The sequence below is a fragment of the Paramormyrops kingsleyae genome, chromosome 13 (assembly GCF_048594095.1).
Source record: "Paramormyrops kingsleyae isolate MSU_618 chromosome 13, PKINGS_0.4, whole genome shotgun sequence".
In the NCBI taxonomy this organism is placed as follows: Eukaryota; Metazoa; Chordata; class Actinopteri; order Osteoglossiformes; family Mormyridae; genus Paramormyrops; species Paramormyrops kingsleyae.
In genome coordinates this window covers 15,314,829-15,335,283 of record NC_132809.1, presented here as the reverse complement: position 1 = coordinate 15,335,283, position 20,455 = coordinate 15,314,829, and the positions used below count along the sequence as shown (strand labels likewise).

General features: G+C 39.1%; 2 protein-coding genes across 2 annotated transcripts; both read right to left on the bottom strand.

Moving 5' to 3' along the window:
- Positions 1 to 2,121: 2,121 nt before the first annotated feature.
- Positions 2,122 to 10,122, bottom strand: LOC140578179 (uncharacterized). Its single transcript, XM_072698260.1, has 10 exons — positions 10,048 to 10,122; positions 5,450 to 5,633; positions 4,690 to 4,792; positions 4,540 to 4,614; positions 4,365 to 4,445; positions 4,027 to 4,193; positions 3,840 to 3,902; positions 3,553 to 3,749; positions 3,037 to 3,196; positions 2,122 to 2,458 (listed from the first exon to the last, which is right to left on the bottom strand). The coding sequence occupies exons 2-10, from the start codon at positions 5,628 to 5,630 to the stop codon at positions 2,322 to 2,324; spliced, it is 1,164 nt and encodes a 387-aa protein (XP_072554361.1). The 5' UTR covers positions 5,631 to 5,633; positions 10,048 to 10,122; the 3' UTR covers positions 2,122 to 2,321.
- Positions 10,123 to 12,326: 2,204 nt separating this feature from the next.
- Positions 12,327 to 20,303, bottom strand: LOC140578178 (uncharacterized). The gene is made up of 10 exons (XM_072698259.1): positions 20,229 to 20,303; positions 15,629 to 15,812; positions 14,869 to 14,971; positions 14,719 to 14,793; positions 14,544 to 14,624; positions 14,206 to 14,372; positions 14,019 to 14,081; positions 13,732 to 13,928; positions 13,216 to 13,375; positions 12,327 to 12,663 (listed from the first exon to the last, which is right to left on the bottom strand). The coding sequence occupies exons 2-10, from the start codon at positions 15,807 to 15,809 to the stop codon at positions 12,527 to 12,529; spliced, it is 1,164 nt and encodes a 387-aa protein (XP_072554360.1). The 5' UTR covers positions 15,810 to 15,812; positions 20,229 to 20,303; the 3' UTR covers positions 12,327 to 12,526.
- Between the last annotated feature and the right edge of the window lie 152 nt (positions 20,304 to 20,455).

Below are 20,455 nucleotides of genomic sequence, written 5' to 3'. Positions count from 1 at the left end.
TTAGTTTATCTTCTCTAAAGTCTTGTCTTTTACAAATATAAATCCATTTGGAATACTTTGTGTATAGGGCTTTTTCTATTGAAAAATATTTATAGCGTATTTGATCGTCTACGCTGAACGGCCAATCCTGAAACATTCCAGTTTAAACCAATCAAAGTCCGTTAGGCGTCACTTCACCTCACTGTACTCCGTTTGAGGTTGTTGAATGTATCGGCTGTCGATTGCTGAAAAATAACGAGAGGTTTGTGGTAAGTAAAATACTTAAGTTAATGTTAAAGTTCCATTTAGCCGTTGTAGTCAGAGATTTTAGTTTAAGATTCTGACGGGAATAGCTGGAATGGTGTGTTGGGATTTATCGTTCATTTTTAAAATCTAGTTAAGGGAGAGTGTGTGGCGGATAATGAACGCACTCATCACAAACACACTGGCAAAGAGCATCAACATGCGAGGGATTAATGGAAAGATTGGCTTCCAGCGTTTGATGTTGAAAGAAGTTGTAATAGGTAAGTTGTTTCTAATCCAAACTGGCACCTTGTCTATTTTTTTCTGTTCATGCGGGACATCAGTTCAGTCCGTTGCTCCTTTGTTACTGGTGATATCTGAAACTCTTAAAAATGAGTCCTGCAAGTTCCAGTTTATGACTTTGTGTATTTAATTTCAAGTGCTAGAAATATCTTATTGTTATATATATATATATATATATATATATATATATATATATATATATATATATATATATATATATATATATATAAATGAAATCCTGTGCGGTATTCGATATAGCAGCCTTCTGGACAGTTACAGTTCAAATGAGTGTGTTTTTTTTTCCCCCAGACCAGAACAGAGATTAGACCAGATTGCATACCTACATGCATACAATTACTTTGACTTGTTATTGTGAATAAAACGGTGAAATGAATAACCCTGTTTAAAAATTGTTTACTTGTTTATATTCTGTCATGGATATAATGATTCATATCTCCTTATTTGTGTACTACTGTATGTGTTTTGGAATTGTTTTATCCTAAACTCCGGGTGCTGTCTTGATCTTGAAGGTATGATTTAATTTCAATGCCTTAGAACCAGGTGGCATTAATAGTGTTGTGTGTTTTAGCTGCTGTTAGAAAAAATTCTTTGACGAGGACTGCAACGGACCAGGAGGCGGAGAAAAACATCCAGAAGTGGCTTCAGTTGGCACCTGACAGGGATGGAGGAAGGAAGGAACGGGCAAGAAGGGCAAATGAGACTTGATTCACATTGTTTTGTTTTTGGATTTTCTTTGTGTCTGTTTTCGACCACCCAATTTTCAAATTTTATTAATCAGTTTTACAGGGCCATATTTTTTGATATTTTGTATGTTGTAAAGTGTTTTAAATGCCTCATCTGTGTGTTCAAGTTAAACTGAAGTGTAATTAAATATAATTATAGTAAAAATAAACTATTGAAATCAATTGTGTAGCCATTGTGGTTTATGACATCACTGGGCCTGTTATGGCCCAAATCAGGTAGAACCATGTCTGGGCCATCACTGGGCCTGTTATGGCCCAAATCAGGTAGAACCATGTCTGGGCCATCACTGGGCCCGTTGTGGCCCAAATCAGAAAATCCACGTCTGGGCCGTCACTGGGCCCGTTGTGGCCCAAATCAGAAAATCCACGTCTGGGCCGTCACTGGGCCCGTTGTGGCCCAAATCAGAAAATCCACGTCTGGGCCGTCACTGGGCCCGTTGTGGCCCAAATCAGAAAATCCACGTCTGGGCCGTCACTGGGCCCGTTGTGGCCCAAATCAGAAAATCCACGTCTGGGCCGTCACAGGGCCGTCATTCTTTGCGGTATCTGGGCCAGAGGAAAATGTTTAAGCATCCCAGATAGCAAAATTCTTCTGGGCCAGATCTGGCCCACAGTATTCATTTTCCTCTGGCCCAGATACCGCAAAGAATGACGGCCCTGTGACGGCCCAGACGTGGATTTTCTGATTTGGGCCACAACGGGCCCAGTGACGGCCCAGACGTGGTTCTACCTGATTTGGGCCATAACGGGCCCAGTGATGGCCCAGACATGGTTCTACCTGATTTGGGCCATAACAGGCCCAGTGATGTCATAAACCACAATGGCTACACAATTGATTTCAATAGTTTATTTTTACTATAATTATATTTAATTACACTTCAGTTTAACTTGAACACACAGATGAGGCATTTAAAACACTTTACAACATACAAAATATCAAAAAATATGGCCCTGTAAAACTGATTAATAAAATTTGAAAATTGGGTGGTCGAAAACAGACACAAAGAAAATCCAAAAACAAAACAATGTGAATCAAGTCTCATTTGCCCTTCTTGCCCGTTCCTTCCTTCCTCCATCCCTGTCAGGTGCCAACTGAAGCCACTTCTGGATGTCTTTCTCCGCCTCCTGGTCCGTTGCAGTCCTCGTCAAAGAATTTTTTCTAACAGCAGCTAAAACACACAACACTATTAATGCCACCTGGTTCTAAGGCATTGAAATTAAATCATACCTTCAAGATCAAGACAGCACCCGGAGTTTAGGATAAAACAATTCCAAAACACATACAGTAGTACACAAATAAGGAGATATGAATCATTATATCCATGACAGAATATAAACAAGTAAACAATTTTTAAACAGGGTTATTCATTTCACCGTTTTATTCACAATAACAAGTCAAAGTAATTGTATGCATGTAGGTATGCAATCTGGTCTAATCTCTGTTCTGGTCTGGGGGAAAAAAAAACCACACTCATTTGAACTGTAACTGTCCAGAAGGCTGCTATATCGAATACCGCACAGGATTTCATTTTTTTATATATATATATATATATATATATATATATATAACAATAAGATATTTCTAGCACTTGAAATTAAATACACAAAGTCATAAACTGGAACTTGCAGGACTCATTTTTAAGAGTTTCAGATATCACCAGTAACAAAGGAGCAACGGACTGAACTGATGTCCCGCATGAACAGAAAAAAATAGACAAGGTGCCAGTTTGGATTAGAAACAACTTACCTATCACAACTTCTTTCAACATCAAACGCTGGAAGCCAATCTTTCCATTAATCCCTCGCATGTTGATGCTCTTTGCCAGTGTGTTTGTGATGAGTGCGTTCATTATCCGCCACACACTCTCCCTTACATTTGACCCTCCTTTCAGAGCCAGGTAATGGATCTTTAAATGAAAAGGCAGAAAACCATTTAACTGGCTTCTCTACAGTTTAGTCTATCTACAGAGGTAAACATTATAAATAGACAGGACGATTTAAATTATGACCCATTTTGTATCTTCATGGGTTTTACAAGTTTAAAAATAAAGTCTGATAGGGAATACAATTTGATTGTATTATATGACTCTAATGAGGAAAAATGTGCAGCATTTTCTGACAACAGTGGTCTCAAAAACATTGTCTCAAAATATTGGCACCTGCTAAAACGCAAGGAATGTTGTTTTTTACTGTTTTGTTTTTTCTTCTACGGCTCACTTTCCTGGCAAGTAATATTTAAATATTATTTGATTGATACACTTACCAATTGATTTTTGAAGTCGTTATTTCCTAGTCTCTCTTCTAAGTTCTCAAGGGCGTGCACATCAGCAACTGGTAGCAGATCCTGTTCAATACCAGTTTCTTCTTCAGCTATGGATTTTAGACCCTGAACCGTCTTGAATATAGATTTCATTTGTTCCAGCATGATTTCCTGATTTGTCAGGATAGCACGAAGTAGTGCTGGGAGAAAAAAAGTAAACATTTGCAGTCTTGGTAATATGAATTGCAATGCATGACACTCAATCACCATTTATATTTTTATATACTTACAAATGAAGAGATCACACTGTTGCTGATTGGCGCTTGATGACACATGACCTCTCTGGTGCTGATCTGCAGAAACAGTGTATTGTCAGAGTAAGTGGTGCTGGTCCAAAGACACAATCTCTTTGGTGTTGGTCTGGCAAAGTGCATTGGGGAGACATGAACCCTTCACAACGTTCGTCTACGGAAGTACCGTCTCTGTGGGCCTGGTCCGGAGACATGCTGGCTCTGTGATCATGGTCCGGAGAAAAGCTATGTCCCTGTTCTTGGAACACGCCTCTGTGGGCCTGGTCTTTGGACGCATGTCTGTGGACATGCTTTTGCCTTCTGGGGATCTGGTATGGGGATGCACTGCCTTGCCTGTATTGGTTTGGATCATTAACTGCTCTGGACTGAATTATCATGAAATTCATTTATAAAATTTAATCGTATTGGTTTTGAAATGGAGTAATTCTTAACTTTCACAAAAAGTGAGTGAAAAAGAATTTAGCTGTTATCCCGTTACAGAAACATAAAAATGCGGATACAAACCTTGATTTTGCTTTGGAAGAGACAATCCCTTTAGAGCCAAGAGAATGCAAAATTTTTGGTGCAGTAGGCAGCAAACCTAGTCTGTAGCAACATACCAAACACAGCACAAGCATTTTAAACATACACAGGTAGTCAAGATTTGCAAGTCAAATGAATATTAGAAGAATATACATACTTGTTCCTTCCCTTCACTTTTGGCAAGGGTTCTTCCATATCATCTTCTTCTCCAGGTAAGCACACAGGCTTTTGTCTTAAGAACCAGTCATTGTTACAAGGCGCAATTGTCACTTTGTCAACATAATCAAATGGAAAAATAATATCTTACCTCCTTCTTCGTTTGTATTTAACTGGCGAATCCTCACCATCTGTATCAAGGTCTGTGTTGACAACAGCTTCAGGAAGTTTCAAACGTGCCTCATTGTAGTCATCTAAAAAGATGAATTAATGAGCCTTCTCCCTGTTTTTGTTTGAGCAATTTTGACATATGCCTTGTATACATTATACTACTTTTTACATTCAGGTTATGATGGTTGGCGCAGGAAAGCACAGAATCTTGCAGTTCTGTATGCAAATTAGTAAAATGGGTTCTGCTTACATCTAAGCACATGGACCAAATGAGTCTCAAACTATCTCTAAAAGGTGGCTGTAGGAAAGAAAAAAAAAAAACATTGTTTGGTTTGTCAAAATAAATTTTCATTCCTAGTGTGAACAGTGCCAGAATGTCAAAATACAATATACAGAATAGCCAATCACTTCATATTCCTGAACCTTCTCACATGGCAATCTTAAAAAAAAAATGATGTTACGGACTGGAAATGGGAGCCCAACGAACACAATTTGGACTTACAGTCCTTTTTGTTCGTATGTCTGAAAGTTTGTAAGTTGACAGTTCGTAAGTAGAGGAGCACACACACACACACATACACACCCTCACACTATACCACCAACTCATCATTTTTCATAATTCCAATATTAAGTAAAAGTGGCAAATTTGTTGGAGAACTGACCATATTCATACATTTTACGTACAAATACTGTTCCCAAAAACAAACATTTTAAAATATATTTAACAAAACTGAACTTACCTGATGTGAATATAACTTTGACACTGTATGGAGTCCATCCATCACCAGGGCTATCTTGAGCTTTTGTGGACTTAACAATATCTACAGTGTTTGGAGGCCAAAAACACTGTCCATCTCTGACCCAGGTTGAAGGCACCAGTTCCACTTCATTTGTGGCTTCAAATACAACTATATGATACATTTCCTGGAAATAATGAGACCTGAGCTTTACAAAAACATCCAAATAGCAACTAAAGGGAATCAATGCTTCTTGTAACTTTCTCCTTTTGAATGTAGAAGAGGTGCAACAACAAATTTATCATAGAACGGTAGTCTGACATATTTCTGCAATCCTATTTCTAATCTGAAGCATTTGTTAGTCATGGACAAGTCTGAAACAAGGTAAATCCCCAACTCTCTAGAGTCAAATGGATATCCATAAAATGGTTCCTGGGTTCTGTATTCTTTCCCTACAATAAATACTTCCTGTCCATCAACAATTATATTTTCAACTAAAACTATTTTACTTTTCATTCTGACACAGCAATCTCTTTTAGAGATACTCAAAGTCACACCATTCTTGGTCAGTTCCTTGAACTGACATATTTTCCTTGTAAATGACTTTGGCACAGGCCCATCAGTGTGTTCATGCTTACATGCTGTATGTACTTGGACAGATACCTCACCAATACTACTGGCATCAATTTCAGATAATCTCCGGATTGCTTGAGTCAATGGATTGTTTGGCCCCCTAACCATTTTTTTCAGCTGTCCCAAAAATTTTTCAAAAGGGAAACCAGAAATCAAATCCAAATTTCCATGTTGTTTTACATCCTGACTAAGATGTATCAGACCATGCACATTATAAACTAAAAATTCTGGTCCATATAAACTGCTAAAGTGTTCAACAAACCCAACAAGAAGAGAATGTGCAAGGTCATTCATAATGAAACAGTATTCTGGGCTGGCTAAAATGTAAATACCAACTGACAATAACATGAAGTTGTCATAAACTGCAGATTTCAAAACATCCTTAAGAACAACTGGCCCAGTATATAACAAAAACTGACGCAGTTCTGTTGCTTTCCATCTATTTCTCTCAGCCAATGCACGTGGTCTTCTAGCAAACTCTACTGGAATGTAATCCTTTAACCCAACTAGCCTACTTGAAATCAAGGAAGCTTGACTAGAGGATACTCGGCAACGAATAGGGCCAGGTGGACCCATCCACAGGTCAAGAAGACGCCTCATTACCCCTAAACATACCAAGTGCATGTAATCAAGAGGAAATGTAGCAACCATGTCAATATTGACATCAGATAATGGAGAGTGCTCATGGTGGTGTTCTTCATCTATTTTTTGTCTAAAATCCTGATCAGTCCTTAGTGGTGCATTGACCTCTGGGAATGTCATCCGGCTGCCTATTCGTACACCAGTTTGATGGCATTTATCACAACCATGATATGCAGTATGTGATTTAACACCTTTGATAAAAGCTCGAGCTGGAGTGTCACACATAACAGAGGCAATATTCAAAAGTAATGTTTTTCCCATGAAAACAAATCCATTACTCACTGTTTTCAATTCATTCACCAACTGCTGCAAATACTCAGACACAGAATTTGGTTTAGAAGTTCCACAGAAAAGACCAATTACCACCGGTTTCATGCTATGCTCTTGTAACATACCAAGAATTGGCCAAAACTGAGTCTTTGTACTTTTAAAGAGAGGCAGACCATCAAAATTCAACTGCAGTCTAAAGACATGTCTGTCTGGCACAACAGAACACAATTTAGTAAGTATCCTTTGAAATGAATTCAGTATTCCAAAATAGTAGAAAACTCCACCTGCTAAAGTCTCAACCTTAAAGACTGTTTTTGTTTTGAGCAATGTCCGTCCATCTTTTGGCAAAAGAGGATGGTAACATTTCAGAATGGACAGAAGAGCTGATAAAGCCATTAAGGAGATACCAAACTCAATAGCCCAGTCCACCAAAGAATTTCTTAAGTCAGAAACACTATCACTAGAGTTTCCATGTCCCATATCATCCTCATCAGACTCATCAAACCAGTTGTCATAAAAACTATGTTCTCCTTCCTCATCAGCACCCAGCTCATGCTCCCCATCACTAGCAATCAGCATATGGTCATATCCACCAGAAGCTTTACCCGGCAAGCTTTCCTCCATGTTTATTGCAAATGTGGTATTACTTTGCTTGTTTTGTATTGACTCTATAATAATATCTACTTTTTTTTTGGCTCGCTTTCTTGCATTGCTGCGTTCATTGTAGGTCCATGCACCCTCCATAAATACCTGGGACTAGTTCTGCCACCTCAAAAAATGTCAACACTGCCCTGCAAAAAAAAAAAAAAAGCAGTCATTCAATAAAACCAAAAACACGTCATTCATACATCAAATAAGCCACATTTTTTCATTTCAATACTGAATTAATGTATATGAACTGTCAGTCATCACTTACTTAGAATTGTCAATTGTGATCAATTGTCATTGGTGACACACCACAGCAAAATGTGTCCTCTGCATTTAATCCACATGTGACATAAGAGGGGGAACTAATTCAGCCCCAGAGAAGTAGTGCTTTGGGGCAGTACCTTGCTCAGGGTACCTTAGTGGTGCCTTGCTAGTCAAGGATTCGAACATGCAATCTTTTGATTACAAGTGTGCTTCCCTAACCATTAAGCCACCACTGCCCACATTACCATTACTTCATTAACTATTCCACAAATAATATGTATCAAATATAAAATATTATTTTAATAGATCAAAATGACAATTAAATGTCAAAGATTGTGCACTGTTTTGGCCTTTGGGTGTTGTCTGTGCTTTTGTAATTCCATTCATTCAGGCATTGGAACTGACTTTTGAAATTGAAATTTAAGCCAATCAGAAAATAGCATTTCCAGTTGTCGCGCAAGTCTGATCATCAGTTTCAGGTGCGATCTGTCACAGCCTTCGCCTGTTAATTTCAGTGGCGCAAGCTTTATCACTTCTGAGAGATAAATGTCGTGTGGTAGAGGTCTATAGCGGAGCGGGGCGGGAGCGGGATGAAAAATCAGTCCCGCGCAGAACTCTAGTTGGAATAAACGCAGAGCCGCGCCAAAAATTTAAATGTTACCCTATATTTCTCTCATTTTGACTGAAATGTTTCTATTGAGACTGTTTAGATATTTTTTAATTCAGGTCTGTAGCCTAATTAGAAACGTTGTTGGTTGTATTTTTGTGGAAAACTGGTTAGCCAAATCTACCCTTATATAAAAGACATCTTTAATTCGCAGACGGAGTCGTGCCCACATAATATATCCTATTTTTCATAAATTCAGTTAGTTAGGCAACAAATAAATTTGGTACCTTATTTAATTTTTATAAGCCAAGATATAGCATTTAAAATGTGTTCGGTATTTTTGGCCCACCATATACGGGAGCGGGTCGAAATATTACACATTTCTGCGGGAGCGGGAAAGTAAGTCGCGGGAGCGGGATGAAAAATCATGTCGTGTTACGCTTGATATTGTTGTGCTAAATGCGCGTCCCACGGTCAATACGTGAGACTTAAGAGTAGGGGTGTGCAAAGCAGCCGGTATTTGTATCTGTATTTGTATTTGTTGAGGGGGGAAAAGTATTTGTATTTGTATTCGTATTCGAGTAAAATTCAAAATAGGCGTAAAAATCCAGTTTTTTTGCGTTGCACTTCTAATTTACGTTATAGTGTAAGTATTCTTTAATTATATCCATTATAATAATTATGGATATGCAGTAGACAGAGTAACTTAAACGTACCATATAACTCCTACAAGTGCATACAATTCGACACAACTACACAAGCATTGTTTTAACCTTTTTAACCAAACGTTAACGTTACTCTGTCAACAGCCTATTGTCTAAATTACCGAGCTAACAGAGCTACGTAAACAGAGCGAACATGAGAGCACCTGACTGCAGACGTCAATAATGCAGCGTAATGGAATAATCTCCCGATCAAACTCCGCTTCCCGAAAGTTATAAACTGCCTCCGGAACCCAGTTAAGGTACAAAAATCTATTCAACAAAAACAGTGATACAGTTAAGTCTTTTTTCGCTCAGCCGAGCCTTCTCTGTTACTGTGTGGAGCAGCCTGTGTCAGTCACCTCTTTTACTTCCCCCCGACTCCTGAACTCACTCACTCACTCATCCGGGCATGCACTGCGGTCTCAAGAGGAAACGCAGCTTTTTGATATAAAGTTTTTCTTGTTCCCGAATACAAATATTTTTTAAAGTATTTGTTCGAAATAAGTATTCGTAAAAAACACATTATTTGTGCTTTTCCGAATACCGTATTCGGGTTCGGCTCCACCCCTACTTAAGAGCTATGCAGATGTAATCTAATGTTAAACATCTCATTAAACTTGAGAGCACTGTAGGTGTTTTGTTATGTCAAGGCGTGTGACTTGTTTGAACCGGCTAATGTTAACGGCAGTTAGCCACCTCTCTTAACTAGATTTTAAAAATGAACGATAAATCCCAACACACCATTCCAGCTATTCCCGCCAGAATCTTAAACTAAAATCTCTGACTACAACGGCTAAATGGAACTTTAACATTAACTTAAGTATTTTACTTACCACAAACCTCTCGTTATTTTTCAGCAATCGACAGCCGATACATTCAACAACCTCAAACGGAGTACAGTGAGGTGAAGTGACGCCTAACGGACTTTGATTGGTTTAAACTGGAATGTTTCAGGATTGGCCGTTCAGCGTAGACGATCAAATACGCTATAAATATTTTTCAATAGAAAAAGCCCTATACACAAAGTATTCCAAATGGATTTATATTTGTAAAAGACAAGACTTTAGAGAAGATAAACTAATGCTTTCATTTGTTTTTACTTTTCCTTTTTTAAGTAAACATATAAGTCAGAAGAAAAATATTGAATGTTGATATAGTTAACAAAAATATCCAATATGTTTTAATGGGTTTACAATGTTAAACAAAAAATTATCATATCAGTGGGACTGTACTATTTCAGCAGCTGGAGCTTGGAGTCTTTTTGTATGTCAGCCATTGGCTCTTTATTGTGTTTCTCGTGCTCTTCAGTACAGGTTTTATCCCAAGCAGACAGTGCTTAATATATAGTTGAGAGCAGACCCTTCAGCCATAATTTTACGCCAGATGAGGGTCAGGTATGGGACCCAGAATGACATCTTGCAGACCCAGGTGACATCTTGCAGATTTACATATACAACATAGTGAAATGTGAACCTGGTACTCTCATATAGGCCATAGACCAGGGGTCACCAACCTTTTTGAAACTGGGAGCTACTTCACGGGTACTGAGCCATACGAAGGGCTACCAGTTTGATACACTCTCCTTAAATCATGTATAATAAACATGTTTTAAATGCTTTCTTTTAGATATTGCCATTTTCAAATCTATATAAATGCAAATGTGATTAAAGAAGAATAGCAACAGGATAAAATTACATTTCAGACACTGCTCAATGGTGAGTTGTGCTACTGTATTTTTAGAACAGGTCCGCGGGTGACTCATGTGGTCCTTGGGGGCACCATGTTGGTGACCCCTCCTATATAGACTGTAGTCAGAATGATCTTCCATGTTAAGACTAGTTCTGGTTGGAATTTTTTTAGGAATATTTATCTGACATCAGGCCAGAATTTTACGGCAGGTGAGGGCTAGGTACGGCACAAAGCATGTTACCAATGCTGAAATGGATGACTGTCAGCCAAAGTCGTCCGACACGAAAAATGCCGACTGTCAGCCAGAATCCCTTACCGTGCTCAGAACCGTTCTGGCCCACACGAAAAGTGCCGACTGTTAGCCAGAATGGCTCGCCGTGCTTATAACGGTTCTGGCCCACACGGAAAATGGCGATAGTCAGCCAGAATCGCTCGCCGTGCCCAGAACGGTTCTGGCCCAGATGAAAAATGCCAAATGTCAGCCAGAATCGCTCACCGCGCGTAACTGGGAACAGTGCCATCATTGCCAGACCTGGCCCATATCTGGTTGACATACCACTTGCTATACCAGAACTCAGCGTGCAGCGCCGGCTTGACGCCAGATCTGGGCCAGACCTGTCTTCTATGTGCCTGGGCCACATAGACCAAACCACAATCGGGCCACATCTGGCATGCCATAATGTAAACAGTGCCATCATTGCCAGACTTGGCCCATATCTGGTTGACATACCACTTGCCATGCCAGAACTCATCCAGCAGTGCCGGTTTGACGCCAGATCCGGGCCAGACCTGTCTGCTATGTGGGTTGTGGCCCAAATCAGAAAGTCCACGTCTGGGCCGTCATTCTTTGCGGTATCTGGGCCAGAGGAAAATGAATACTGTGGGCCAGATCTGGCCCAGAAGAATTTTGCTATCTGGGATGCTTAAACATTTTCCTCTGGCCCAGATACCGCAAAGAATGACGGCCCTGTGACGGCCCAGACGTGGATTTTCTGATTTGGGCCACAACAGGCCCAGTGACGGCCCAGACGTGGATTTTCTGATTTGGGCCACAACGGGCCCAGTGACGGCCCAGACGTGGATTTTCTGATTTGGGCCACAACGGGCCCAGTGACGGCCCAGACGTGGATTTTCTGATTTGGGCCACAACGGGCCCAGTGACGGCCCAGACGTGGATTTTCTGATTTGGGCCACAACAGGCCCAGTGATGGCCCAGACGTGGATTTTCTGATTTGGGCCACAACGGGCCCAGTGACGGCCCAGACGTGGATTTTCTGATTTGGGCCACAACGGGCCCAGTGACGGCCCAGACGTGGATTTTCTGATTTGGGCCACAACGGGCCCAGTGATGGCCCAGACATGGTTCTACCTGATTTGGGCCATAACAGGCCCAGTGATGTCATAAACCACAATGGCTACACAATTGATTTCAATAGTTTATTTTTACTATAATTATATTTAATTACACTTCAGTTTAACTTGAACACACAGATGAGGCATTTAAAACACTTTACAACATACAAAATATCAAAAAATATGGCCCTGTAAAACTGATTAATAAAATTTGAAAATTGGGTGGTCGAAAACAGACACAAAGAAAATCCAAAAACAAAACAATGTGAATCAAGTCTCATTTGCCCTTCTTGCCCGTTCCTTCCTTCCTCCATCCCTGTCAGGTGCCAACTGAAGCCACTTCTGGATGTTTTTCTCCGCCTCCTGGTCCGTTGCAGTCCTCGTCAAAGAATTTTTTCTAACAGCAGCTAAAACACACAACACTATTAATGCCACCTGGTTCTAAGGCATTGAAATTAAATCATACCTTCAAGATCAAGACAGCACCCGGAGTTTAGGATAAAACAATTCCAAAACACATACAGTAGTACACAAATAAGGAGATATGAATCATTATATCCATGACAGAATATAAACAAGTAAACAATTTTTAAACAGGGTTATTCATTTCACCGTTTTATTCACAATAACAAGTCAAAGTAATTGTATGCATGTAGGTATGCAATCTGGTCTAATCTCTGTTCTGGTCTGGGGGAAAAAAAAACCACACTCATTTGAACTGTAACTGTCCAGAAGGCTGCTATATCGAATACCGCACAGGATTTCATTTTTATATATATAACAATAAGATATTTCTAGCACTTGAAATTAAATACACAAAGTCATAAACTGGAACTTGCAGGACTCATTTTTAAGAGTTTCAGATATCACCAGTAACAAAGGAGCAACGGACTGAACTGATGTCCCGCATGAACAGAAAAAAATAGACAAGGTGCCAGTTTGGATTAGAAACAACTTACCTATCACAACTTCTTTCAACATCAAACGCTGGAAGCCAATCTTTCCATTAATCCCTCGCATGTTGATGCTCTTTGCCAGTGTGTTTGTGATGAGTGCGTTCATTATCCGCCACACACTCTCCCTTACATTTGACCCTCCTTTCAGAGCCAGGTAATGGATCTTTAAATGAAAAGGCAGAAAACCATTTAACTGGCTTCTCTACAGTTTAGTCTATCTACAGAGGTAAACATTATAAATAGACAGGACGATTTAAATTATGACCCATTTTGTATCTTCATGGGTTTTACAAGTTTAAAAATAAAGTCTGATAGGGAATACAATTTGATTGTATTATATGACTCTAATGAGGAAAAATGTGCAGCATTTTCTGACAACAGTGGTCTCAAAAACATTGTCTCAAAATATTGGCACCTGCTAAAACGCAAGGAATGTTGTTTTTTACTGTTTTGTTTTTTCTTCTACGGCTCACTTTCCTGGCAAGTAATATTTAAATATTATTTGATTGATACACTTACCAATTGATTTTTGAAGTCGTTATTTCCTAGTCTCTCTTCTAAGTTCTCAAGGGCGTGCACATCAGCAACTGGTAGCAGATCCTGTTCAATACCAGTTTCTTCTTCAGCTATGGATTTTAGACCCTGAACCGTCTTGAATATAGATTTCATTTGTTCCAGCATGATTTCCTGATTTGTCAGGATAGCACGAAGTAGTGCTGGGAGAAAAAAAGTAAACATTTGCAGTCTTGGTAATATGAATTGCAATGCATGACACTCAATCACCATTTATATTTTTATATACTTACAAATGAAGAGATCACACTGTTGCTGATTGGCGCTTGATGACACATGACCTCTCTGGTGCTGATCTGCAGAAACAGTGTATTGTCAGAGTAAGTGGTGCTGGTCCAAAGACACAATCTCTTTGGTGTTGGTCTGGCAAAGTGCATTGGGGAGACATGAACCCTTCACAACGTTCGTCTACGGAAGTACCGTCTCTGTGGGCCTGGTCCGGAGACATGCTGGCTCTGTGATCATGGTCCGGAGAAAAGCTATGTCCCTGTTCTTGGAACACGCCTCTGTGGGCCTGGTCTTTGGACGCATGTCTGTGGACATGCTTTTGCCTTCTGGGGATCTGGTATGGGGATGCACTGCCTTGCCTGTATTGGTTTGGATCATTAACTGCTCTGGACTGAATTATCATGAAATTCATTTATAAAATTTAATCGTATTGGTTTTGAAATGGAGTAATTCTTAACTTTCACAAAAAGTGAGTGAAAAAGAATTTAGCTGTTATCCCGTTACAGAAACATAAAAATGCGGATACAAACCTTGATTTTGCTTTGGAAGAGACAATCCCTTTAGAGCCAAGAGAATGCAAAATTTTTGGTGCAGTAGGCAGCAAACCTAGTCTGTAGCAACATACCAAACACAGCACAAGCATTTTAAACATACACAGGTAGTCAAGATTTGCAAGTCAAATGAATATTAGAAGAATATACATACTTGTTCCTTCCCTTCACTTTTGGCAAGGGTTCTTCCATATCATCTTCTTCTCCAGGTAAGCACACAGGCTTTTGTCTTAAGAACCAGTCATTGTTACAAGGCGCAATTGTCACTTTGTCAACATAATCAAATGGAAAAATAATATCTTACCTCCTTCTTCGTTTGTATTTAACTGGCGAATCCTCACCATCTGTATCAAGGTCTGTGTTGACAACAGCTTCAGGAAGTTTCAAACGTGCCTCATTGTAGTCATCTAAAAAGATGAATTAATGAGCCTTCTCCCTGTTTTTGTTTGAGCAATTTTGACATATGCCTTGTATACATTATACTACTTTTTACATTCAGGTTATGATGGTTGGCGCAGGAAAGCACAGAATCTTGCAGTTCTGTATGCAAATTAGTAAAATGGGTTCTGCTTACATCTAAGCACATGGACCAAATGAGTCTCAAACTATCTCTAAAAGGTGGCTGTAGGAAAGAAAAAAAAAAAACATTGTTTGGTTTGTCAAAATAAATTTTCATTCCTAGTGTGAACAGTGCCAGAATGTCAAAATACAATATACAGAATAGCCAATCACTTCATATTCCTGAACCTTCTCACATGGCAATCTTAAAAAAAAAATGATGTTACGGACTGGAAATGGGAGCCCAACGAACACAATTTGGACTTACAGTCCTTTTTGTTCGTATGTCTGAAAGTTTGTAAGTTGACAGTTCGTAAGTAGAGGAGCACACACACACACACATACACACCCTCACACTATACCACCAACTCATCATTTTTCATAAGTCCAATATTAAGTAAAAGTGGCAAATTTGTTGGAGAACTGACCATATTCATACATTTTACGTACAAATACTGTTCCCAAAAACAAACATTTTAAAATATATTTAACAAAACTGAACTTACCTGATGTGAATATAACTTTGACACTGTATGGAGTCCATCCATCACCAGGGCTATCTTGAGCTTTTGTGGACTTAACAATATCTACAGTGTTTGGAGGCCAAAAACACTGTCCATCTCTGACCCAGGTTGAAGGCACCAGTTCCACTTCATTTGTGGCTTCAAATACAACTATATGATACATTTCCTGGAAATAATGAGACCTGAGCTTTACAAAAACATCCAAATAGCAACTAAAGGGAATCAATGCTTCTTGTAACTTTCTCCTTTTGAATGTAGAAGAGGTGCAACAACAAATTTATCATAGAACGGTAGTCTGACATATTTCTGCAATCCTATTTCTAATCTGAAGCATTTGTTAGTCATGGACAAGTCTGAAACAAGGTAAATCCCCAACTCTCTAGAGTCAAATGGATATCCATAAAATGGTTCCTGGGTTCTGTATTCTTTCCCTACAATAAATACTTCCTGTCCATCAACAATTATATTTTCAACTAAAACTATTTTACTTTTCATTCTGACACAGCAATCTCTTTTAGAGATACTCAAAGTCACACCATTCTTGGTCAGTTCCTTGAACTGACATATTTTCCTTGTAAATGACTTTGGCACAGGCCCATCAGTGTGTTCATGCTTACATGCTGTATGTACTTGGACAGATACCTCACCAATACTACTGGCATCAATTTCAGATAATCTCCGGATTGCTTGAGTCAATGGATTGTTTGGCCCCCTAACCATTTTTTTCAGCTGTCCCAAAAATTTTTCAAAAGGGAAACCAGAAATCAAATCCAAATTTCCATGTTGTTTTACATCCTGACTAAGATGTATCAGACCATGCACATTATAAACTAAAAATTCTGGTCCATATAAACTGCTAAAGTGTTCAACAAACCCAACAAGAAGAGAATGTGCAAGGTCATTCATAATGAAACAGTATTCTGGGCTGGCTAAAATGTAAATACCAACTGACAATAACATGAAGTTGTCATAAACTGCAGATTTCAAAACATCCTTAAGAACAACTGGCCCAGTATATAACAAAAACTGACGCAGTTCTGTTGCTTTCCATCTATTTCTCTCAGCCAATGCACGTGGTCTTCTAGCAAACTCTACTGGAATGTAATCCTTTAACCCAACTAGCCTACTTGAAATCAAGGAAGCTTGACTAGAGGATACTCGGCAACGAATAGGGCCAGGTGGACCCATCCACAGGTCAAGAAGACGCCTCATTACCCCTAAACATACCAAGTGCATGTAATCAAGAGGAAATGTAGCAACCATGTCAATATTGACATCAGATAATGGAGAGTGCTCATGGTGGTGTTCTTCATCTATTTTTTGTCTAAAATCCTGATCAGTCCTTAGTGGTGCATTGACCTCTGGGAATGTCATCCGGCTGCCTATTCGTACACCAGTTTGATGGCATTTATCACAACCATGATATGCAGTATGTGATTTAACACCTTTGATAAAAGCTCGAGCTGGAGTGTCACACATAACAGAGGCAATATTCAAAAGTAATGTTTTTCCCATGAAAACAAATCCATTACTCACTGTTTTCAATTCATTCACCAACTGCTGCAAATACTCAGACACAGAATTTGGTTTAGAAGTTCCACAGAAAAGACCAATTACCACCGGTTTCATGCTATGCTCTTGTAACATACCAAGAATTGGCCAAAACTGAGTCTTTGTACTTTTAAAGAGAGGCAGACCATCAAAATTCAACTGCAGTCTAAAGACATGTCTGTCTGGCACAACAGAACACAATTTAGTAAGTATCCTTTGAAATGAATTCAGTATTCCAAAATAGTAGAAAACTCCACCTGCTAAAGTCTCAACCTTAAAGACTGTTTTTGTTTTGAGCAATGTCCGTCCATCTTTTGGCAAAAGAGGATGGTAACATTTCAGAATGGACAGAAGAGCTGATAAAGCCATTAAGGAGATACCAAACTCAATAGCCCAGTCCACCAAAGAATTTCTTAAGTCAGAAACACTATCACTAGAGTTTCCATGTCCCATATCATCCTCATCAGACTCATCAAACCAGTTGTCATAAAAACTATGTTCTCCTTCCTCATCAGCACCCAGCTCATGCTCCCCATCACTAGCAATCAGCATATGGTCATATCCACCAGAAGCTTTACCCGGCAAGCTTTCCTCCATGTTTATTGCAAATGTGGTATTACTTTGCTTGTTTTGTATTGACTCTATAATAATATATCTACTTTTTTTTTGGCTCGCTTTCTTGCATTGCTGCGTTCATTGTAGGTCCATGCACCCTCCATAAATACCTGGGACTAGTTCTGCCACCTCAAAAAATGTCAACACTGCCCTGCAAAAAAAAAAAAAAAGCAGTCATTCAATAAAACCAAAAACACGTCATTCATACATCAAATAAGCCACATTTTTTCATTTCAATACTGAATTAATGTATATGAACTGTCAGTCATCACTTACTTAGAATTGTCAATTGTGATCAATTGTCATTGGTGACACACCACAGCAAAATGTGTCCTCTGCATTTAATCCACATGTGACATAAGAGGGGGAACTAATTCAGCCCCAGAGAAGTAGTGCTTTGGGGCAGTACCTTGCTCAGGGTACCTTAGTGGTGCCTTGCTAGTCAAGGATTCGAACATGCAATCTTTTGATTACAAGTGTGCTTCCCTAACCATTAAGCCACCACTGCCCACATTACCATTACTTCATTAACTATTCCACAAATAATATGTATCAAATATAAAATATTATTTTAATAGATCAAAATGACAATTAAATGTCAAAGATTGTGCACTGTTTTGGCCTTTGGGTGTTGTCTGTGCTTTTGTAATTCCATTCATTCAGGCATTGGAACTGACTTTTGAAATTGAAATTTAAGCCAATCAGAAAATAGCATTTCCAGTTGTCGCGCAAGTCTGATCATCAGTTTCAGGTGCGATCTGTCACAGCCTTCGCCTGTTAATTTCAGTGGCGCAAGCTTTATCACTTCTGAGAGATAAATGTCGTGTGGTAGAGGTCTATAGCGGAGCGGGGCGGGAGCGGGATGAAAAATCAGTCCCGCGCAGAACTCTAGTTGGAATAAACGCAGAGCCGCGCCAAAAATTTAAATGTTACCCTATATTTCTCTCATTTTGACTGAAATGTTTCTATTGAGACTGTTTAGATATTTTTTAATTCAGGTCTGTAGCCTAATTAGAAACGTTGTTGGTTGTATTTTTGTGGAAAACTGGTTAGCCAAATCTACCCTTATATAAAAGACATCTTTAATTCGCAGACGGAGTCGTGCCCACATAATATATCCTATTTTTCATAAATTCAGTTAGTTAGGCAACAAATAAATTTGGTACCTTATTTAATTTTTATAAGCCAAGATATAGCATTTAAAATGTGTTCGGTATTTTTGGCCCACCATATACGGGAGCGGGTCGAAATATTACACATTTCTGCGGGAGCGGGAAAGTAAGTCGCGGGAGCGGGATGAAAAATCATGTCGTGTTACGCTTGATATTGTTGTGCTAAATGCGCGTCCCACGGTCAATACGTGAGACTTAAGAGTAGGGGTGTGCAAAGCAGCCGGTATTTGTATCTGTATTTGTATTTGTTGAGGGGGGAAAAGTATTTGTATTTGTATTCGTATTCGAGTAAAATTCAAAATAGGCGTAAAAATCCAGTTTTTTTGCGTTGCACTTCTAATTTACGTTATAGTGTAAGTATTCTTTAATTATATCCATTATAATAATTATGGATATGCAGTAGACAGAGTAACTTAAACGTACCATATAACTCCTACAAGTGCATACAATTCGACACAACTACACAAGCATTGTTTTAACCTTTTTAACCAAACGTTAACGTTACTCTGTCAACAGCCTATTGTCTAAATTACCGAGCTAACAGAGCTACGTAAACAGAGCGAACATGAGAGCACCTGACTGCAGACGTCAATAATGCAGCGTAATGGAATAATCTCCCGATCAAACTCCGCTTCCCGAAAGTTATAAACTGCCTCCGGAACCCAGTTAAGGTACAAAAATCTATTCAACAAAAACAGTGATACAGTTAAGTCTTTTTTCGCTCAGCCGAGCCTTCTCTGTTACTGTGTGGAGCAGCCTGTGTCAGTCACCTCTTTTACTTCCCCCCGACTCCTGAACTCACTCACTCACTCATCCGGGCATGCACTGCGGTCTCAAGAGGAAACGCAGCTTTTTGATATAAAGTTTTTCTTGTTCCCGAATACAAATATTTTTTAAAGTATTTGTTCGAAATAAGTATTCGTAAAAAACACATTATTTGTGCTTTTCCGAATACCGTATTCGGGTTCGGCTCCACCCCTACTTAAGAGCTATGCAGATGTAATCTAATGTTAAACATCTCATTAAACTTGAGAGCACTGTAGGTGTTTTGTTATGTCAAGGCGTGTGACTTGTTTGAACCGGCTAATGTTAACGGCAGTTAGCCACCTCTCTTAACTAGATTTTAAAAATGAACGATAAATCCCAACACACCATTCCAGCTATTCCCGCCAGAATCTTAAACTAAAATCTCTGACTACAACGGCTAAATGGAACTTTAACATTAACTTAAGTATTTTACTTACCACAAACCTCTCGTTATTTTTCAGCAATCGACAGCCGATACATTCAACAACCTCAAACGGAGTACAGTGAGGTGAAGTGACGCCTAACGGACTTTGATTGGTTTAAACTGGAATGTTTCAGGATTGGCCGTTCAGCGTAGACGATCAAATACGCTATAAATATTTTTCAATAGAAAAAGCCCTATACACAAAGTATTCCAAATGGATTTATATTTGTAAAAGACAAG